The 18,620-nt window shown below is 40.3% G+C and overlaps 3 protein-coding genes across 6 annotated transcripts in view; 1 reads left to right on the forward strand and 2 right to left on the reverse strand.

Annotated features, from left to right (window-relative positions):
• LOC110177620 (uncharacterized) overlaps nt 1-9,456 on the reverse strand; it is a 43,603-nt gene extending 34,147 nt beyond the window's left edge. Inside the window, exons 1-2 of one of the 4 annotated variants that reach the window (XM_086828557.1) lie at nt 9,316-9,447; nt 8,881-9,005 (exon numbers count right to left, since the gene is read on the reverse strand). The gene's annotated coding sequence lies outside the window, so the exon portion shown is untranslated. Of the gene's footprint in view, nt 1-8,880 lie in introns of all 4 variants that reach the window. The other 3 variants (XM_086828558.1, XM_020944429.2, XM_086828559.1) reach the window with 3 other exon arrangements.
• Nucleotides 1-18,620, forward strand: part of Nup188 (nuclear pore complex protein Nup188) — a 57,901-nt gene that overhangs the window by 20,600 nt on the left and 18,681 nt on the right. The window lies entirely within an intron of this gene.
• On the reverse strand, nt 15,292-15,971 carry wuc (Wake-up-call). Its single transcript, XM_020949440.2, has 2 exons — nt 15,590-15,971; nt 15,292-15,532 (listed from the first exon to the last, which is right to left on the reverse strand). The coding sequence occupies exons 1-2, from the start codon at nt 15,864-15,866 to the stop codon at nt 15,381-15,383; spliced, it is 429 nt and encodes a 142-aa protein (XP_020805099.2). The 5' UTR covers nt 15,867-15,971; the 3' UTR covers nt 15,292-15,380.

Below are 18,620 nucleotides of genomic sequence, written 5' to 3' on the forward strand. Positions count from 1 at the left end.
TCAATTATGTAATGAATTATACATAAATAAATATGTAATTACCATTAAATTCAACAAAGTGTTTGTAAATACAATGTCCAAATCAATATTTTCTTCATTTACATACAAATCAACACCTTTGTCTAGTTGCTAAAAATAAATTCCATTAACATGCTAACAATTACTTGCCCGAGAAACTAAATACTTTAACAAATAGACTGTATTTTTTTTTGCGAGCTGGCCAACTTTTAATGATGTTTTCGAGCCTAATGGGATTTCTAATTAAATGCCGTGAAAACTTCCTTAAACCATTTCGACTCGAAGACAAAAGGGCCTACAAGGTGCTTGGGCACTTAGTGGTCCAACCCGCAGCCGCAAAGATTTATGGTCTGTAAATTTGATGGAAGCGAACGAAATTTGCAGAAGCCTCTGCGGGCCAAAGGAGCATGGGAATGGGAATGGGAATGGAAATGGGGACCCACTGATAAGGTGCTCCCTGCGATCTCCGCCGGAACCGAGAGCACAACACAGGGGCCCATCAATCATGGCCTCAATCTGTGTGTGACCCCCCGTCCTATGCTTTTTTGGCCACAATGCCAGAACGGATGCAGATGTAATTACGGAACTGTTACTCTTAGGGTGCCTCTGTCTCTCTTTTGCTTTTGCTGTGGCGGTGCTAATGGCTTGTATTTGGTTACAGTTCTCGGCTTTTCGGGCCGTGCACTTGGCTCACATACGACATACAGCACAGGAGCATGGCGGCAGCAACAGATAGAGATACTTTTACGAGTGCTTGCTGGCCAAGCGTGACAAAGAACACGTTTTTTTCTTCTGTAGTGCCTGTATTTTCCATGTTTTCTTGCTGTTTTTCCAAAACTACCAACATTTTCTGCCGCCAGTGAGAGCGTGAAAGAAGCGAAACGCACCAACTTGAAGCTTCTCACGCACGAGGCGGCGGCCTCTGTATCTGTATCTGTATCCCGTATCTGGGCCTGTGTATCTGCACCGCACGGAGGATGGATATGGAGCAGCGGCGTACTGTATCTATTGAATTGCAACACGTACAACCCGTGCATATTTCCCCCTGGTTCCTGTCTCTCCAGAACACTGAGAATAATTGGGATTCGTCTGGGTTCTTTATGCTTTTATCTAATAGATACTGGGTTTATGTGTTCCAAGGCCTCATAGAAAATATACTATATATGAACAATTAATGCCTCATTTGTTTTATAAATACATTCTAATGGGCAGATAAGGCCCGATAAGATATAGATATTGTCCTACTTTTGGCAAGTATCTTGAAAGAGTGATTGATATAAATGGAATTTGAATAGAAAACAAACATGGAGATATATGGATTATTATAAAATTATATGCGGTACTGATTTTTTTTCTGCCTGAGATGGTTATATATGATTTATAAGGTCGGACTCCTTCACTGACTAAAATTTAATAACCTCTGCAAGGGTATAAAGTATCTACAAGCTTATAAATCAATGTAAACTAATTATAAAATCGTATTTAATTGAAACAGTAAAGTTTTTAAAGTATCTTATGAACTTCTTTTGTACAAAAATTCAACTAGATTTGATATTGTAAAGTTAATTTCAGTGTGCAGCCGCCCTTGTTATGCTTCATGTTCCGCATTTGGATGTGCCGCTATTTCGGGTCGTTCCCCCTTTTTACGCTTTTCCCGCCTATTCCCGCTTTTCCCACTGTCCCGCTTTTCCTCACCCCTCGCCCTCTGCTGCCTTTTCCCGGCTTCCCATTTTCCCCTGAATGAACAACGGAACGGAAACCTGCAGCATACGATACGCCTCAGCGAGCGTGCAATTACCACCGCAAATGAGTGCTTCTGGATCCGAATCCAAATCGGAATACGAATCCCTTCGCCATTCTCCATTATCCATTCTCCGCCATCAAAAATATCACAAGTTTCCCAAACACAAAACACACCAAAAGTAGTGCAATCTTGAGCGGCAAGTGGAACTCTTCTGATTTATGGCCCATTGTATCCGACAGATACAAAACGCTTTTACCAACAACACTCGAGGCCCACAAGTGGGCACTGCAACTGCTGGTGCAGTTCCTCCTCCCCTGATCCTCTCCAGCTCTTCAGACCCCGTTCACTGATTACTTTGCACTCTTCACAGCAAGTGAAATCCAAGACTCAACGCCCACAGATTGAAACACAAAGAGTTGCTCACATTTCTAGGGGGGATTTTTCGGAGTGTCGAGGGAGGGGGATAGGCTCTAAGAGGAGTGTCACCCACATGCCAACGCTATCTTCCAGATTAGAGAACAATTCCCCAGTTCAACTGGCCAAGGAATTCGCCTATATCGCCATTGTTAAAGCAATGAAAGATGATTTCTTAATAGAACTAATTTGAGTTGGCCTAAGGCGACCGCAGTTTAATGAATGCACAGCGACAAAAAAAGGGAGATATAAACATTCAAATATAAATAGATTGTGTAAACGATAAATATATAAATAATACAATTAAGCAAACCAAATCAAGTCAAGAAGATATATCTTGCTTAAGTGACCCCATTAAGCTTAAGTTTGATGTTGTAGAAATACTATCTTGAATCATGTTGACACATATAAACCCCATTTCGATATGAAAATATATACACGAATTGACCAAGTTTTCTTCTCTGTGATGCTTTAGTTTTTGTTTTCCCACTTGCACAGATGAAAAACGAGGCAAGAAAATGCGACGTTCAAATGTGCGAAATAAAAATTTCATAACGTGAAATTAGCGCACATAACTCGAATGCAAATGCAATTTGGGCACGTCGTTGCACAGAGGCGGGTGTACAGAGGGGGGTACAGGGACAGGATCAGGAAGCCGGAGCAAAAGGGGAACCCCCCAACCGATGACGAGTCACTGATGGAGATGGCTGGCTGAGTTCGGTTCGCGTTGCTTGGCTGCCCATAAACGAAGCAGCAGCTGCATCGCAAAAAACTCCTTTTTCTTCCCCCCGCTACGCCTTTGTGAAAATATCTTGAGTAACGGGATTTATAATTAAACATAAAACCCCGGCGGATCCGCAGACTCAGCGACTACACACCACAAAAGTCCATTTATGCCAATAAGCAAAAGATGGCGCAAAATAAAAACATAAGAAGCTTCGCAGAATGCGTCTCCTTTCGGCGGTTTTTATTTATTTTTATTTTTGCTTTTGCTGACAGCAAATGTGTCGCCAAGTTGGCTACCTCACTGGTCTCTTTCCCCCTGTCTCTAAAAAGATATCGGGAAATGAGAGCGCAAAATAAACAAATCATAAATCTGTGAAAAATATGTTTTATGGCTATGTGCATGACCGCGACCACCCAAAAAAAATATGCCTGATCCGTGGGCCCAATAACGAAAACCACAAAATTCACGCTCTTGTGTATCCCGCAGATGCATAGATACAAACGTACGTATAGATACTTCTGTGCGTTGTCATCATTTTGCAGACTAGATTTTTATGCGTTTACCATTTGCAAAATGCAAATGTTGTCTATCTTTCTTTCTTTTTTTTTGTGGCAGCTCACAGTTGTCCAATTAGAGTGAAATGGTTGTGTAAATAATGCCCACTCCACTTGTTTGTTTGTTTTTCGCCAGTTTGATGGTTAATCGAGTGAAATGCAATCAAATTTACCTACACACTGGCACAGCTGACAAGTAAAGTTCTCCCCTGGCCCATAATAAATGCCAATAAAAGTTCACATTTAACCCATAAAACTTCGATTGGGGAATTGTTACCTGGTGCCCCCCTCTCTGGCTTCAGCTTTCAGCTCAATTTCAACTTTTTATGGAAGTGAAGCCGGAGCTACGTGCAAAAACAACTACGGATATCCTCTCGATGACAGGTGTAAGAGCGGGAAGTACAGGTGTGTGTTCGAAGCTCTTGACGAAGGAGGGGGCCAAAAACTACATCAAGCTTAGAATCCAATTAAAATTCTGTATTTGCCAATCTGCTTGTGATTAGAGTGGCGTTATTGATGGGAAATACTTGTAAATAATGTTTAATTGCATAGTTCAACAGGAAAAATGAAGTGAAATGAATGCTTTCTACTCTTTAATCTATATATAAAACTATGTATTTGAATAGAAAAATATCCAGAGATAAATGTTTAATTAGGTTGATTTGTATGTACCTTTAAAGTACATTTCATTAATTTTTAGTTGTTTTTCGCAAAGGCTTTCCCATTATTTCTATTAAAAATCCTAGTCTCATTGGCCCAACTTTTAAATATATATATATTTTATGTCCATTTGTGTCCCCATTCATAGAATATACAAAAAAAGTACACTTTGTATCCTCACATTTTACGAGTCTATCGAACCCTGCTATCTCAGCCGAAGCCCACCGCTGCTGCTCCCAATAGATTTATTGCCTGGCAAGGCACTACATATAGGTACATATATCTATATGTCTGCTCACTACCTATGTATATTTCCTCTGTCAGGTCCAATCAATTGATGGAAAATTGTTCTAGTCTGAGCCAAAAGTCTCAATTGTAAAACGGTGTAGAAATGCAAAGCACATTTATGCGCGGTAGGCATTTTGTGAGCTTCCTTCTTCTTATGACTTGTTACAAACTAAACTATATACTATTCCATACTCTACTGTATACATGGAGAGGGTATCAACCACCCACTGACCCCGTTGTTGTAAATCTCTGGCTGGCTTTATCTTGAGCTCTGAGGCTATATAGAAATAAACTGCGGCAGTCAGCAGAAACTATGCCAAGGCAAGAGAATTCCGCCAGCTTTCTTGGCTCTGTTGTATTTTTTTCGGGTGTGTGGGGGCGCTTTCCGAGTGTATTATTATATTCATGGATTCTGGCCAGATTAGCCAGAGATAAAGGCAGGGGAAGCAGACTGCCAAAGACTGTCATGATTCCAATGCGGAAGCCCCATTATTTGCTTGGGTAATTAGCGTAAATTGGAGTAACATAAGCTGGCTGAAACAGCTCCGGGTGAATGGTGGACACAAAGTAATTGTATTAAGTAGCAAATTGAATAATGAAATGAAATAACCAATTAAAGAGCCACAGGAAGTGGCCAAAACAAAACGAAACCGAGCTGAGAACCGCAAACAAGCTCTCAAATGACAACATCATTGAGTAAAAACATATTTAAATAGTAGAGTATAGAGTAAGCCAAGTTACCGGTTTTTTTTTTTTGGGTCTTAGCAGGCGACAAAAGTTCTGTTTGCCAAATATTGAGCCAAGAAGCTGAAAGCAAAAGGCAAAAGCGCCGATCCAAGCCAAGTTAAGTTAAAGGTGTTGCCAAGCCAAGTAGGATGTTGTGATGTGTTATGTTTGTGTTATGAATTTCTGAATCAGAACCAGTTCGGCAAGTTGCTCGCTAACGCAGCACAAAATAAAAACACTATGGGACGGGGCAAACAAAGGCTTAGATACAAATGCAAAGATACATATCCGACAGACGCAGACACAGTCACAGATACAGATACAGATACAGACGAGACAACAGCGTGTTGATTTCAATTGTTGACCGTAAAATGGTCTAGAGAAAAAGGTGTCAAAACCAACCTTGCCGCCGTTTTATGCCTGAAATTCATATAAAACTTAAATTTAAATAAAGAGAAATACCATAAAACGAATCACCATAAAATGCGAAACGTGCCCCAAACTAAGCTTATGAAAGACCTGGGAAAAATATCAGGCAGAAAAGCAGACGGTGGTGTTGGTGGGGCAAAAAAATTAGTGCGTGCCTGCAAATGGTTCGCCATGAGATTGTGCCCCATGGAATTGCAAAGAGTCAACAACTACAGTGGCTACACAGGGCTACAGTGTTCCCTCGCATATCTCCGTCACATCACTGCCGGTGCTGCCTCAAGGAATTTATGATATGAGCCCAAATGAGATATGGTTATGGCTGATGTGTTTGCGTTGTCAACTCAACTCGAAGGCCCAAATAGGCAGACAGTTAGTCGGCCAGAGAGACTGAAGTTGGGTAGTTAAGATATGCCACTGGGATAGCGCCACCACCACCTACGGGGAACCACCTCCTCCTGGCCCCCAATCCGTACGTATCCCGTATGCGAATGCGTATGCAAATGCCAGAGCTTATGTGGAGCAGGAGCAGGGAACCCTGGCTGTGGGTTTATTTATTTGCCAGCGACACGAGAAGTCAGTCCTGAGCCACTCACACCCCCCAATGTGTTTTTTAGAAACCTATTTTTTGCTCGGGTTTTTGTTGATTTCCTGTGGTTCTGTTGACAGCCGAAATTTTTGTGGTAATGCCTTCCTTTTTGCTATATGTTTGTACATTCATTCGAGTTGAGCGTAAGCCGGTGGCTCCATTTAATCCATTTAATCCATTTTGCCTGTCCACTGCTGAGTTTGTGCTTTTCATTCACATTCATTACGGAAATTAAATAATTCGAAAGGAAGACCACTTCTCTTTCTTTGATTGTGAGTTTATTTAATATGCAAATTAAATAACTAAAAAGATGCTCTGTGGTTAGTTGTAGAGCTTAAGTCAATTTGGATTAGGCATGGAAATAAATGTACTATTTATTTATTTAACTAAAGATTTGAAGAAATATGTATTTTTTGATTTTAACTGCCTAATTGTAATTGCTTAAGTATCTAGGTTTATAATTAAACAGACTTATTCACGGACATAAAATATGCAAATAAAAACAGAAACATTGCTATTCAGATACATATTTTACCTCTTTCTGTATTTATTTACGTAATAAGAAATTCTTGAATATTAAAATATTCCCTTTTTCATTTCCCTTTTTTCAGACTTCAGTTAAGAGCATCTTTTGTGGTCTCTAAACTCATGTAAACTCATTAAGTGACACCTGTTCTTATTTAATTTGAGTTTAAACTCCTGTAATCCTTTCCCTTGGCCAGTGTGCTTGGTGTCTTCATTCATTATGCAAATCAAATAATATTTTACATGTGTAGCTATGTTTTCTAGGGGAAAAAACACGCACACCTTTTCGGACGCAGGCGCACCTCTCTGCTTCCGTATCCGGTTTTTTATTTCATTTGTTTTTTTGTATTTTTTGGCGGCAGCACGTGCGTGAAAATTGCGCCAGTCTGATGAGGAGGGTTAGAAAAGGGTGTGAGTAAAGCTAAAGCCATTATGATTGTTGTGGCAACAGCCGTAATTAAAATGCTAGAAATTACAGGCCCTGGCCCACGTCTACGGTGTCGCCGTTTTTGTGCAAAGTTTTCTTTATGGCAATCGGCGCTAAGGTTGCATAATTTCAGGGCTGAAGAAGAGTTCTCCTCTCCACCCACTTGGAGGTTTTTTTTAAGCGAATGCTTGTGCAATGAACCATCAGCATTTCGCTGACTGCTGGTGGAATTCATTAATAATTTCCAGTGAACAAATGCGAACCTAATCTTATCAGAAATGCGTTTTCCAGAGGGGGGGCTGATTCGTTTCGTTTCGATTCAATTCCTCCCATCTCCCATTACTCATTGAGCCATTACGATTGCGAAATGGCCGTGGAATCGAAGTCGGTGGCAATTTCAGCTACCAAAGCAAACCATTCCCAGTTCCACTTTCATTCCCATTGGGATTATTAATTGAATCAATGACAAACCGAAATTCAATAAACAATAACCAGGGGTGCTCTTATCGATGGGGCGCCATGTGGCGTATGCGCAATATTATTACGCATACGCCCGATCCCACAAAGTTGTGCAAGGCGAGGGGAAAGGGAAATGGAAATGGAAATGGAAACTGAAGCCAAAGCTGATTTCCTTTCCGCAAGAAGTCCAAAGTAACATGCAATATAACTCGGCAATCGGTATCGTTATCGCCATGGTTATCAGTCCAGTTCAGAGTGAGAGATAGCCATCGATGACACTGATAATTGACGGAATCATTGAGCAATTGACAAGTTCATTTTAGGCACTAAGCAAATAAAAACACACAACAAAACTCTTCTGGCGGCGCCTACAGCTGCTCAAATTAACATATTTGTAGTCGACTTTGGAGGGAAAAGTGGCATATGCCATCAGGGAGATAATTACAGTCAAGCCTCCCCCGAGTGGAATCACTCTCTTGTCTCGTTAAAGATTGGAGTTATGGGTGGTTTATGTTATAGGAAAATAATAATCATTCATGTAATAATATTTATTGTTATTTTAAATGTTTTCAGAGCGAGTCAAGAACAGAATCTAACAAAGTTCTATTAGAGCTGTGGTTTAATTATTATTTGTTTTACAAAGTCAAGTTTTTGCTCCTTAAAAACATAACTTACAGGTTGTTATTTTGTGTGAGACTCAAGGAAGTCATTTAGCGCAAGTGCTAATTACAAACATAAGTTAAGTTCTATATAAATAAAAGTATTTTTGTGATGAAAAAAAAGAACTAAACATAACTATCTAGTTTTTACAAGATTGGAGCTCATTTTTAAATTATGAACATGAGTTTAAACATTTTATTTGAATAGCTTACAAAAATAGTGATTAGAAAAGTTCAGCATTGTATTTGGTAAACAAATGCTTTGGCTATAAATTTTAATTTTTAAACTACGGAAAGGCAAATCTTAATTAATTTAGATCCATAGCAAAACATACAACAATTTTTGAGCAGAAAACATAAATGTCAGTAGTTTCTTTAGTAGTTTTTGTTGTTTTTGAAGTAGGTTTTTGCTATTTTATATTATATTTGATATATATATAATTATAGCTTGGTTAAACCATATTATCTAGATCATTTTAGAGTTCTATCCTTAGAATTTCGACTGTATTGGAAGTGAAAACTAGCGATGGGGGGAATACTTCCAGAGATAATTATATGTAAATGGGTTTTTGTCGCCTGTTGTCTTATCGGCGGTTCAAAGGGTGGAACTCATTAAGTCTGACCGAAAGTCATTGAACTTGGGCGATAGAGAAACGGAACTCACTCTTGTTCTTCCGCTGGGAGCTTCTTCTGGCCCGTGACTCCTGTCTCCTTAGTCCTGCTCCGGTTTTCCAATTTTCCACCGGAAAATCTCGACTCGGTGTGCACTTTTTCGTACGCCTTTTGGGCCTGGACCAAAAAAAAAAAACTGAAAAACTAACACACAAACTTGAAGCGGGCAGCAGGTGTGTGTGGGTTTGTTTTTGCTTTGGCTTCTGCCCCTGCCTCTGCCTCTGCTTTGTTTGTTGTTTGTCGTTGCGTTCGCTTTTGTTTGTTTTGCAGTCTGCCGTCTGCCGTTTGCCTTTGCCTTTCGCTGCTGCACTTTTCTGCACTCTTTTTGCAGCTGTCAACGCACAAAACGCGCTAAATTATGCCGCACACATGCTCGTATTTATATTTTTTCCCTGCCGCACACACCTCGCATATCTCGCACACTCACAACACACTCCAGCTCCAGCTCCAGCGCATTCGAAAACAACAACAGACCACGAAAGCCGGGCGCTATGGACGCTACACAGACGCTCTAGCAAACCGAACGCGGCGAAGTCTCGTTATAAACTGAGGGAAACTCGAAGTTGTGCGCCGATATAGCAGAGCATATACTAGACAGAATGTGAGTGTGGTATAAGGCGCACTCGCACAGGGGCAGTGCGCGTCGTTCGTATAAGTTCGCTATACTGATTGTTGGAATATTTTCGATTTTTAATTAACAATTTGTATTTTTTGTTAATATTTTGATCATTCATTTTGTAATTGACTCCAAATAAAATGAAATTTTACTAGTTTCTTACTTAAATTTATGAAGAAAGAAATTCTTCAATAAATATGTACATATATGTATAAATTAACTAATATTAATCAAATTCTTTTAATATCAGGTTATTCAAATTACTGGGTATTAATTTTATTCAGAAGCTTGTAATTTATTCAACATTTTTAAAATTTTATAAGGGGTTACAGCGTTAAATTTGTCAAAAATTTGAAACAATTTTATTAATGCTTTTTTGCCTTAGTTATGAATTTTTAAAATTTTTATTTGCGCATATTTTCATATAAATATTTTGATTCAAACTATGAAGTTGTGTGCAAAAGTTTGGTAAATTGATAAATTTAATTTACCTACTTTTTAAATTATTTGTAATAATTACTAACAAATTTTAAAATATAAATTAAATGTTATTATAAAACTAAAATGAAATAAAATATATTTTTAAATAGTTATATTAAACTACTACTACTTTAGTTTAAATAAAATAAAATAAATAAATATTTAGAAGGTAAATATTTAGAAGACTGAAGTTTACTCTTATACCTCCCTCTGTTACACCCCATACTCTTATACTGTTAGCTCCGCTTATACAGCCCTCATAACAGTGCCTGAATTCGCCGCATTTGGCAACAGCTGATTGCAGCAACAGCGGCAAGTTGCCGGCTGAGAGAGAGTGAGAGCGTTAGAAATGCATATGCCGTAGAAGAGTGGCGGCGTATAAGACGGCAGCTGTGGCCAAAAAGCAATAACGTTTTAGCCAAGTTTAATAACCCTACAGCTCATTAGCAGGCTACAAAACGAAGAAGAATTCTAGCCCCTGTTTGTGCAATATATAGTCTCCCCCTCCCTTTGTCCTCATCGTGTTCTTCCTCATTTCTTCCCCCCGAGCATTATTAAATCATTTAGCCAAAAACTTATTCAAAATTCACAATAGCGACATGCTCAAATGCACACAATTCGTGGCTAACAAAAAACGGGGAATCGGTGGTTGGTAAAGGGGGAGTGGGTGAGTGGGAGGCGTTTGCAGGACCCTTGCATTGTTGTTAACAATCCATCATTATCGCATAGACTTCCGGCGAAGAAGGAAACGCGGGGAGTGGCAACATTGCATTACACTTTTGTGGCTGCACTTGGAGAAAATTGGGGAACGTTTTGGTAAAAGTGGGGTTAAATATGATAAATTAATTAAAATAAAAGAGTGCTTCCATAGATTAATGTTCATTGAAGAAACTTAACTCTGTTTATAATTAAAATGCAATATAAACAGAGTCAAGAATACACAATAAATGTTAAATAAATAATAAACAAATTATAAAATTGGGAAAAAACTGGTCCAGCCATTTTTGTAATTTTTCAAAGTATATAAAGTTGTTATATTTAAAACATATTAATATTATAGGGTTCTATGTATTTTTGGTAAATTAATAAAAGAAATGATATTCCCTGTCTAGCAAGACCTTTTCTAATTCAATATTTGTACAATTCGAATCATGTTTTAATGAAAATAGTTTAAGATTATAGTATAAATCACAGGAAAGCCTTATAAATTTAAGTTTAAAAATATATTTTGCCCTGAAATTTCTGTAAAATAAAGATAAACCTTAAACAAAATGCATATTTTGCTCACTGTTGCTTTAGTATTTTAGTCTGGCGCTCTCCTTGGATCGTCCTTCTTGGTTTTGCAACGCCCAGGACTTGCACACACACACACACACACACATACACTTATATTTTACACTCGGCACAACCAGACACACAAATTGCCGGGTTGTCCTCAGAGTGTGTGTGTGTGTGTGTGTGTGTTTGGGTGCACGTGTCTGGCAGCCTTCGCTGGGGATTACGGGTTCGAGGCGCGTCGCGTCGCTGCTCGTAGTCGTTCAGTGAAAGTGAGCCGCCAGCAGGATCCAGCAGGACTCAGTCAGTCAGTTGGTCGTCGTCTGGTCTGGCCGGCACCAAACCCTGCAGGAATCCAGCATAGGTCCTGCCCCTCCTCCTGAAAATGTTGCATTTGCCAGCAGTTTTCTATAATTTTGTGTGTTGTGCTTGTTGCCCTTTCTTTTTGGGGGTGGCTTAGCGGCTTTCTATTTTATTTTTTTGTGGCGGCTGCGGTTTATGCAAATTAGCAAAGTTAACATTTGCCAAATTGCCAAAAAATTTCATTTTGGCCAACGCGAATCCTTTGAAAAGGTCTGTTTATTTGCCTTGGCAGCGCACAGATAAAATATAGCCATATCAGTTGGCATAATTTGTTTTATTGTGTTTTAATTCTAATTAAAGTGATCCCTTTTATTTAATATTAAGATTAATTAAATTATACTTTATTATAAGGCATTATTCAATCGATTTAACTTGAGACTTGTTTGAACTCATTAGAACTCTTTCGATGATACACTTAAAGTTTATATATCCCAAAATATAATTCCAATAATTTTTGGAATTATTTCCCCTCATATAAGGCTTTGGATATTATAGAAATCCACAAGTGAAAAGAGCTACGCATACGGAAATGGGAAATGCAATGCAAAATATGGTGAAAAGCCAAGAAGAGAGCTGTAAAATCAAAGCATTTTCAGATTCTTTTGATCAGCAATGTGTTAGGATATAGACGTATAGCCCCTACGAGTTGGGGTCCTCCTCCTTCCCTCACTCCCAGTTCCTCCGTGAGTTTTCCCCCCTATATTTTCCTGACTTTATTAAGGCAGATCTTCGGTTGTCACCCGGCCAGAAGTGACAGAATGCACCTGCACAAGAGACTTTTTTCCGGGGGAAAACCGTGAAGAAAAGCCATGACTGAGGAGGAGCTATCTATCATAATTAGATTTCGTTCTGTGCTGAAATGTCGTAACGGGAACGAGATGCGTGCGCATAAATTAAGTGCGGACCGCATTTCCCTCCCACAGACACAGCAGCAAATAGAGCGCCTAATAGGATTTTATTTAATTTCCGTCGCCCAAGGATTTTGCTAATGAGTTTTTTAACCTGCCCCGAGGAGGATGCGGAGGATGCGGAGGAGGAGGAGGAGCAGGATGAGCTGCCCAGCGGAGTCGTAGATGGGGTCAAACTGTGCCCAAGTGAGCCATCTGCATATTTGAATAGGAATGGAGTCTTTGGCCGGAATCAGGTGGAGTCACTTTTGGGAGCAGCGCATAAACACCCGGAGATGACGGCGACTTCTGTTTGATAAACATACACACAGTTCACTGAAAGGATGTTGGCTTCGTCCTTTGTCTGTTTTGCTGGGATACAGTCACTGTCCTTTTGTGGGAGAAGCTGCTGCTAGGGATTTTCTTTGTGTCTGAACCGCCTCAAACTCTAAGCGATGGGGGAAAAACAATGGATTCAGCCAAGTGAATTGCCCTGGGAACGCACTTTTGCTCTGCATTTTTCGGTGTGAAATTTATGCTGCACTTGGCTAATTTAATGCCATTTTATTTTTCCATTTTTAGTGCTTTTCCGCAACCATAACAAGTGGAAAGGGGGTGCCATTAACTGCAAGTGCAATTGATATGATTTGTGTGGTGCGATTTGCATAAATTAGCATACAATGCGTGGCCAGGCACTTAACCATAATTAGATGTACTATGCCACCGTTTGTTCAGGTAATTAAATGCATTCCCAGCCAAGAAATTTTCCCACTTAAAAAACATATACAATGTGTTGCGAAACTGTAAGAAAAAATCAAACAAGGCAAAGAAAATAGTAATTATCCAGCAATTAAACATGAAAAAGGTTTGTCTGATATGGATTTAATAAGCTGGGATTGCGAAACATAACTAAAAACAGACCTTGTATAAACTGGTTAGAGGGTAAAATGATGGTTATTTTAGAGTTATTTTCATTAAATAGGGATTATTATTTAATACTATTCATTGATAATTCAATTGCAACTATATATTCATGCATCCAATCAATACATTTATTGAATCACGTACCATTTCTATGCACTAAATACACACACATTTCTAGTATCCATTTCAATAAATTTTCCTTTGATACAAACTGAATTAAATTTCAATTCAGTGTATATAAAAACCAATCCTAGCAAAATACAACGTTCAATTACTAAAAAAACATTATTCAATGGGCATCGGATTAAATCAAATAAATGGCCCCTAACAAGCCACAAAACTTTTTGCGGCTGAAAACATACACATTTTTACCCCAAAACTAAACAGTTAACGTAACTGGCTTTTAAGTCTCGTCTGGATGTGATGTTATTGTTGTTCCGGAAAAAGAGTACTCCATCCCATTCCAGGATAACTGCGCAGTAAATTGAATCAGTGCCCAGGCACTCCACGCAAATGGTGAATCCTTTCGCTCATATTTGAATATTTTACATTCTTCCGGGGCACTTGAATCACCCCACCGATGGGGGGACATACATACATAACTACAGGAAGACGACGGGATGATTATGAATTCATTTATAATAATTTAGTTTGAGTTATGCGTGGAACACTGAAACCCACTCAGCCTGGAATCCCATAATGAGCATATTCTATTAGGCGGGAGGCGTACTCAACGATGCTACCCTTAAGATACTGGGGGTTGGAAATTAACAAAGCACAAATCCTGGACACATGTTGCATTCAAATGTCCTTTGGCGGGGAGTCTGGGTAATGCCGTGTTGTGACAAACCCCAAATCACCCGAGCTGACGGATCCGCGGAGCCCAGACCGGACCGGAATCCCTTTGAAGCCGATAAACATTTGCACCCGCAACCACCAAAAGCGACAACAACGGAACGGAGAGTCCTTGGGTGGAGACATCGACTGCATCGCCATCATCATCCGACAGTCAGGGAGACAGACAGACAGACAGGCAGACAGGACTAACACAGGGCAAAGGATACGCCAGGAAGTTGTTTGGACGGGCATCAAAAAGCTTTGCCCACCTCCCCATCATCTGCATTTTCCGTTTTTCCTGGCTTTCCCTTCTTGTTTCGGTGGGGTATTGATAACTGACACGCAGTAGCAACGGGAAGGAGATGAATGTATTTGTTTAGCATAATGGATCTGAGCTACTTCGTGTTCGTATAATTGAAAATCGAATCAAATCGCGTGAAATTTAATCAAGTTAAGAACCCTGGAAACTCGAGAGCTTCGACAACTCAACCCAACTCCGGGCCGGGGATCGGGTTCAGAGTCCAACTCCCTAGACGGACTGTGAGAGGAAATGGAAAAAATTAGCACAAATCCATGTGATAAACTGGCTACTATTTGCTTTGAATTGAGTTACTCCACATAAACCCCAAACTCCATGGAAGGGAGAGGCCACTAAGCGCACAGGAAGCCCATTGGAACGGATGCCACCACAGCTCCGGGCAGCTGGACTCTAATGCACGATTAATGCCCATTCCCAGACGCATAGACGATGTGCATTTCCTAGAAAATACAGTGGAAACTCCCAACAACATTTCCCAAAAAATTTTGAACTAACCTTTAGGGAACTTATAGGAGCTCTACTGTAAGTAGCTGATGGGATGGCCACGATGTCGTGGGTGAATGTCGATGGCATGTCCATTTCGAGAAATTAAGCCCTGTAAGCGGCTTTCATGCGACTTTGCCTCTGACTCGCTGGCATTTCCTCGCCCATCTGGCCACTTGGGCTTCTGGCCATGTGGAGCTATGCCCCCGCAACTGGAGTCACTTTCATTGACGACGACGACGACCCTTTTATTTGATACCATCAAAGTCATCGTATATATAATATTGTAAGCAGATTGGCTCACTTCCTCACTTGCTGGAACGACGCTTGTTTTTGCCAAAGATGTCCAGGTGTTTGATGCGGGTGATTTCCCGAGCTTCCTGCTGGCTGAGCTTGTACAGCTGCTGGTCCAGGAACCTGACTTCGGCCACCAAGGCAGCCGGCGAAAGATCATCCAGTTCTGAAAGGGAAGTTTTGCGATATTTATGATCCTATCACCTCTGGGATTTCCTCTTACCATTCATTGTACGCAGCTCCTCCTGGTTATATTCCTTCTCACCATCGCCCGTCTCCTCCATCTCCATCTCCATCTCCTCCTCCTTATCCATCTCCACAGCCAAGTTTTCGACTTCTTCACAATCCTGCTGACCGTCCTCGGTCTCCTCCTCGGTGTCCTCGTTAGAACTGTCGGTGTTCTCCAACTTCTCCGTCTCCATTTCCGGGAGGTCATCCGCGGACTCTGCGTCCGCATTGGGACTCTGACCCTTCTTAATGGATGTCTTTATTTTATGCATAATATTGCAAAGTTTGTAAGTGCTCCAATCTTCTCGTTCTGCTCGTTCGGTGACAGAGTTGCATTTGAGGTGAGTTACAGCGGCATTGCCAGGCTGAAATTACCTAATTGACAACATTCAACTCGCTAATAGAAAATGCGAAAACAGAAGCGACCCAAAACATTAACTTTTATATTCATACATTCCCCCAAAAAGTTTCTAGAACGACAGGTTTTAAAATCCATATTTTAAAGCCAAGCCACCCCCCTGGCGAAAGTTTTCTTTGCCGCCTAATGAGCTGTACAAAATTAATTGTCACCACAGGAGGGGAGGGTTGTCGTCTTCACAACGAGTGCGTATTATGCGAATTTCCAGCGATTGCCAGGGTTGCAGCCAAGGTCAGCGGCAGAAGCCCTGCAAAAACCTTCGGACCGGCCATTAGAAAGCGTTTTCAAAGGACTCCGGCTTCTTGTAAACAATCCATCAGCAGGAGTTTCCCCATCCTCACCTGCCAAGGGTGTAGAAAGGAACTCATTTGAAGGGGGTTACTAGTTCACCCCCTTTGGTGCCGCTCCTGCTTCCGTTCTCTTTGGGCGCACGTGTCCCATTGCCTGGGTGGCGGCTCAACAGCCAAAGGACATGTCCGTGGAATATGTGTCGTGATGGAAACAAAGGGACGCGTGCCCATTATTCCCCTCTGTGTCCATGTGTTTCTCCATTCCGTTCTGTTTCTGTTTTTGTAGCCGCTGCTTTATGGACAAAGTTTTTGGGCAAAGTATCGCTTTTACAAGGGGGGGCAGAGACCCGCGACTCATGCAAATTGAACAAGTTAAACTTTTGGAGGGGTCGCGCGCTTTTTCGATCCATCCCCCATAGCTACTGAAGGACTACTTCTCCCTGGGGAGACTCCTGCCAGCGTCTGTGTAAACAGTGTTTGCACTGTACAATGGGCCCCATTACGCTGCAGTTTATTTGCAAGGATTTTGGGCCTCTGACCGTGTTATCATCCATCCGGCACGTGCCACTCGGATCTGACAAGGAGTGGGAGACCTACTTGAGGCCTGCTGCTGACTTTGATTTGTTCAAATCGCAGCTTAATGGATGTTAACATGATGCAGAGAAGAAAACACCAAAAAAAATCAATCGATTATGAGGTAATACATTCTAAGAAAAAAGTGTACTTCAATTTAAGATGTTATATGAAGGGTCTGAGATTTCTTATATTTTTAAAAAATATGTTAAGGTTATAGAATGAAGAACTAAGAACAATTCATAAAAAATGTACAGTTATTTATATATAGTTTATTTATATAAAGTAAGCTCCAATTATCCATTTGCTTCTTTTTGCTTGTATTTTAAAATATATTGATAGATTTTTTGCAAGGGTATGCAAAGGATATTATAATTTTATTATAATTATTAGTATAATTTTAGTCACTGAAGCAGTGATTTCCGACGCTATAAGTCATATATATTCTTGATCAGCAGCAACAACCAAGTTGATCTAGCTATTTCAGGCATTAACAAAATAAATAACCTACTCAAAACTAGCATGAATTAAAATTAATGCATTTGTGACGTAGTTATAATGGATTTAAGTTGAATATTCATGATAAAACTGCAAATTTCTAGGGTATACCAACTTCAGTGTGTCTAAGTTAGCTTCCTTTCTTGTTAAAACCATAACAAACGATCTTTATTTCGTTCTAAAAATTAAAAAATCAGTATAAAAATTTTCAAAATGAAAAGTAACTATATAAATTTCTTATTAGAATTGTAAATTTACTTTTATTTAAAGAAATATTTCTTTCTCTGCATTTGATAGGCCGCAGTTACCACTGTGACAAGAGTAGCGCCTGAGGAGCAAACAAACCAAACAAAGGGGCTGAGTGTTGGCCAAAACAAACGAACTGGCCAAAGACATAGGCACAGGACACAGACACAGACTGCGACTGAGACAGTGACTAGACGGCGAGTCGCTGGCAGGACAATGTCCTAGATCCTGAATTGACCCAAGACTCAAGTGTCGCTTGCCAACTGCCGCCGAAACAGGAGCGGCAGCTGGGCTGCCATTTAAATTGAATTAAATAAGTGGTAGTAAGTAGTACGTGCAGAATTGCCAATTTTAATGAACGGCATTTTCGCATTTTCGCATTTCAGCCATGCAAATGGCCCATTTAATTGGATTAACGCACATTTCCGCTGCGTAGCTGGCCAATTTATCACTGCTTATGTTTATATTTATGTTTATGTTTATTTGTGTGCCGCGTTTTAATTATGCGCCACAGTTGGAAGTGTGCCATGCGGACGGAGCTGGAGATGCGGATGTTTGCCTCGTTGCAACAGCTTCTCCTCCTCAGCGGCCATCTCTTTCTTCTCGCCTATACCTCTCTCTTTTCGGTCTTTCTTGATTTTCTGCCAGATCCATTGTGAATGGCTGTCGATTGCAATCGATACGTTGCATACCTTATTTATATATATGTATATATATATTTTAGCCGCGCTTCGTCTCCTCCAGAAATCTGACAGCCTGGTGCGAATATCCATCGGTTTGTATCTGATTCGGGATGAATGCCGGTGTAATTTGAAGTCTTGTTTGTGGTTCGCTAATTCCATTGCTTCAACGTCGATTGCCGCGATTGTTGTGTATCGATAACCGAAACGAGACGGGTGAAAGTAGCAGCTCTTTTCGGTGCAAAATCACATACAAACATATGTATTTTTGGTAGCTAAAACATGGTGCTTTATGGTGCTTTGGAATTACTTAATTATCTG

This window comes from Drosophila serrata, unplaced genomic scaffold, assembly GCF_035046125.1.
Source record: "Drosophila serrata isolate PLE 108 unplaced genomic scaffold, ASM3504612v1 contig_184, whole genome shotgun sequence".
Taxonomy (NCBI): Eukaryota; Metazoa; Arthropoda; class Insecta; order Diptera; family Drosophilidae; genus Drosophila; species Drosophila serrata.

Bases quoted from the DNA above. Each gene is read 5' to 3' on its own strand.
- wuc (XM_020949440.2), bottom strand. From the start codon at position 15,866: ATGCATAAAATAAAGACATCCATTAAGAAGGGTCAGAGTCCCAATGCG. The intron at 15,533-15,589 runs GTAAGAGGAAAT...CTTCCCTTTCAG, and splicing joins GGAGCTGCGTACAATGAATG to AACTGGATGATCTTTCGCCG.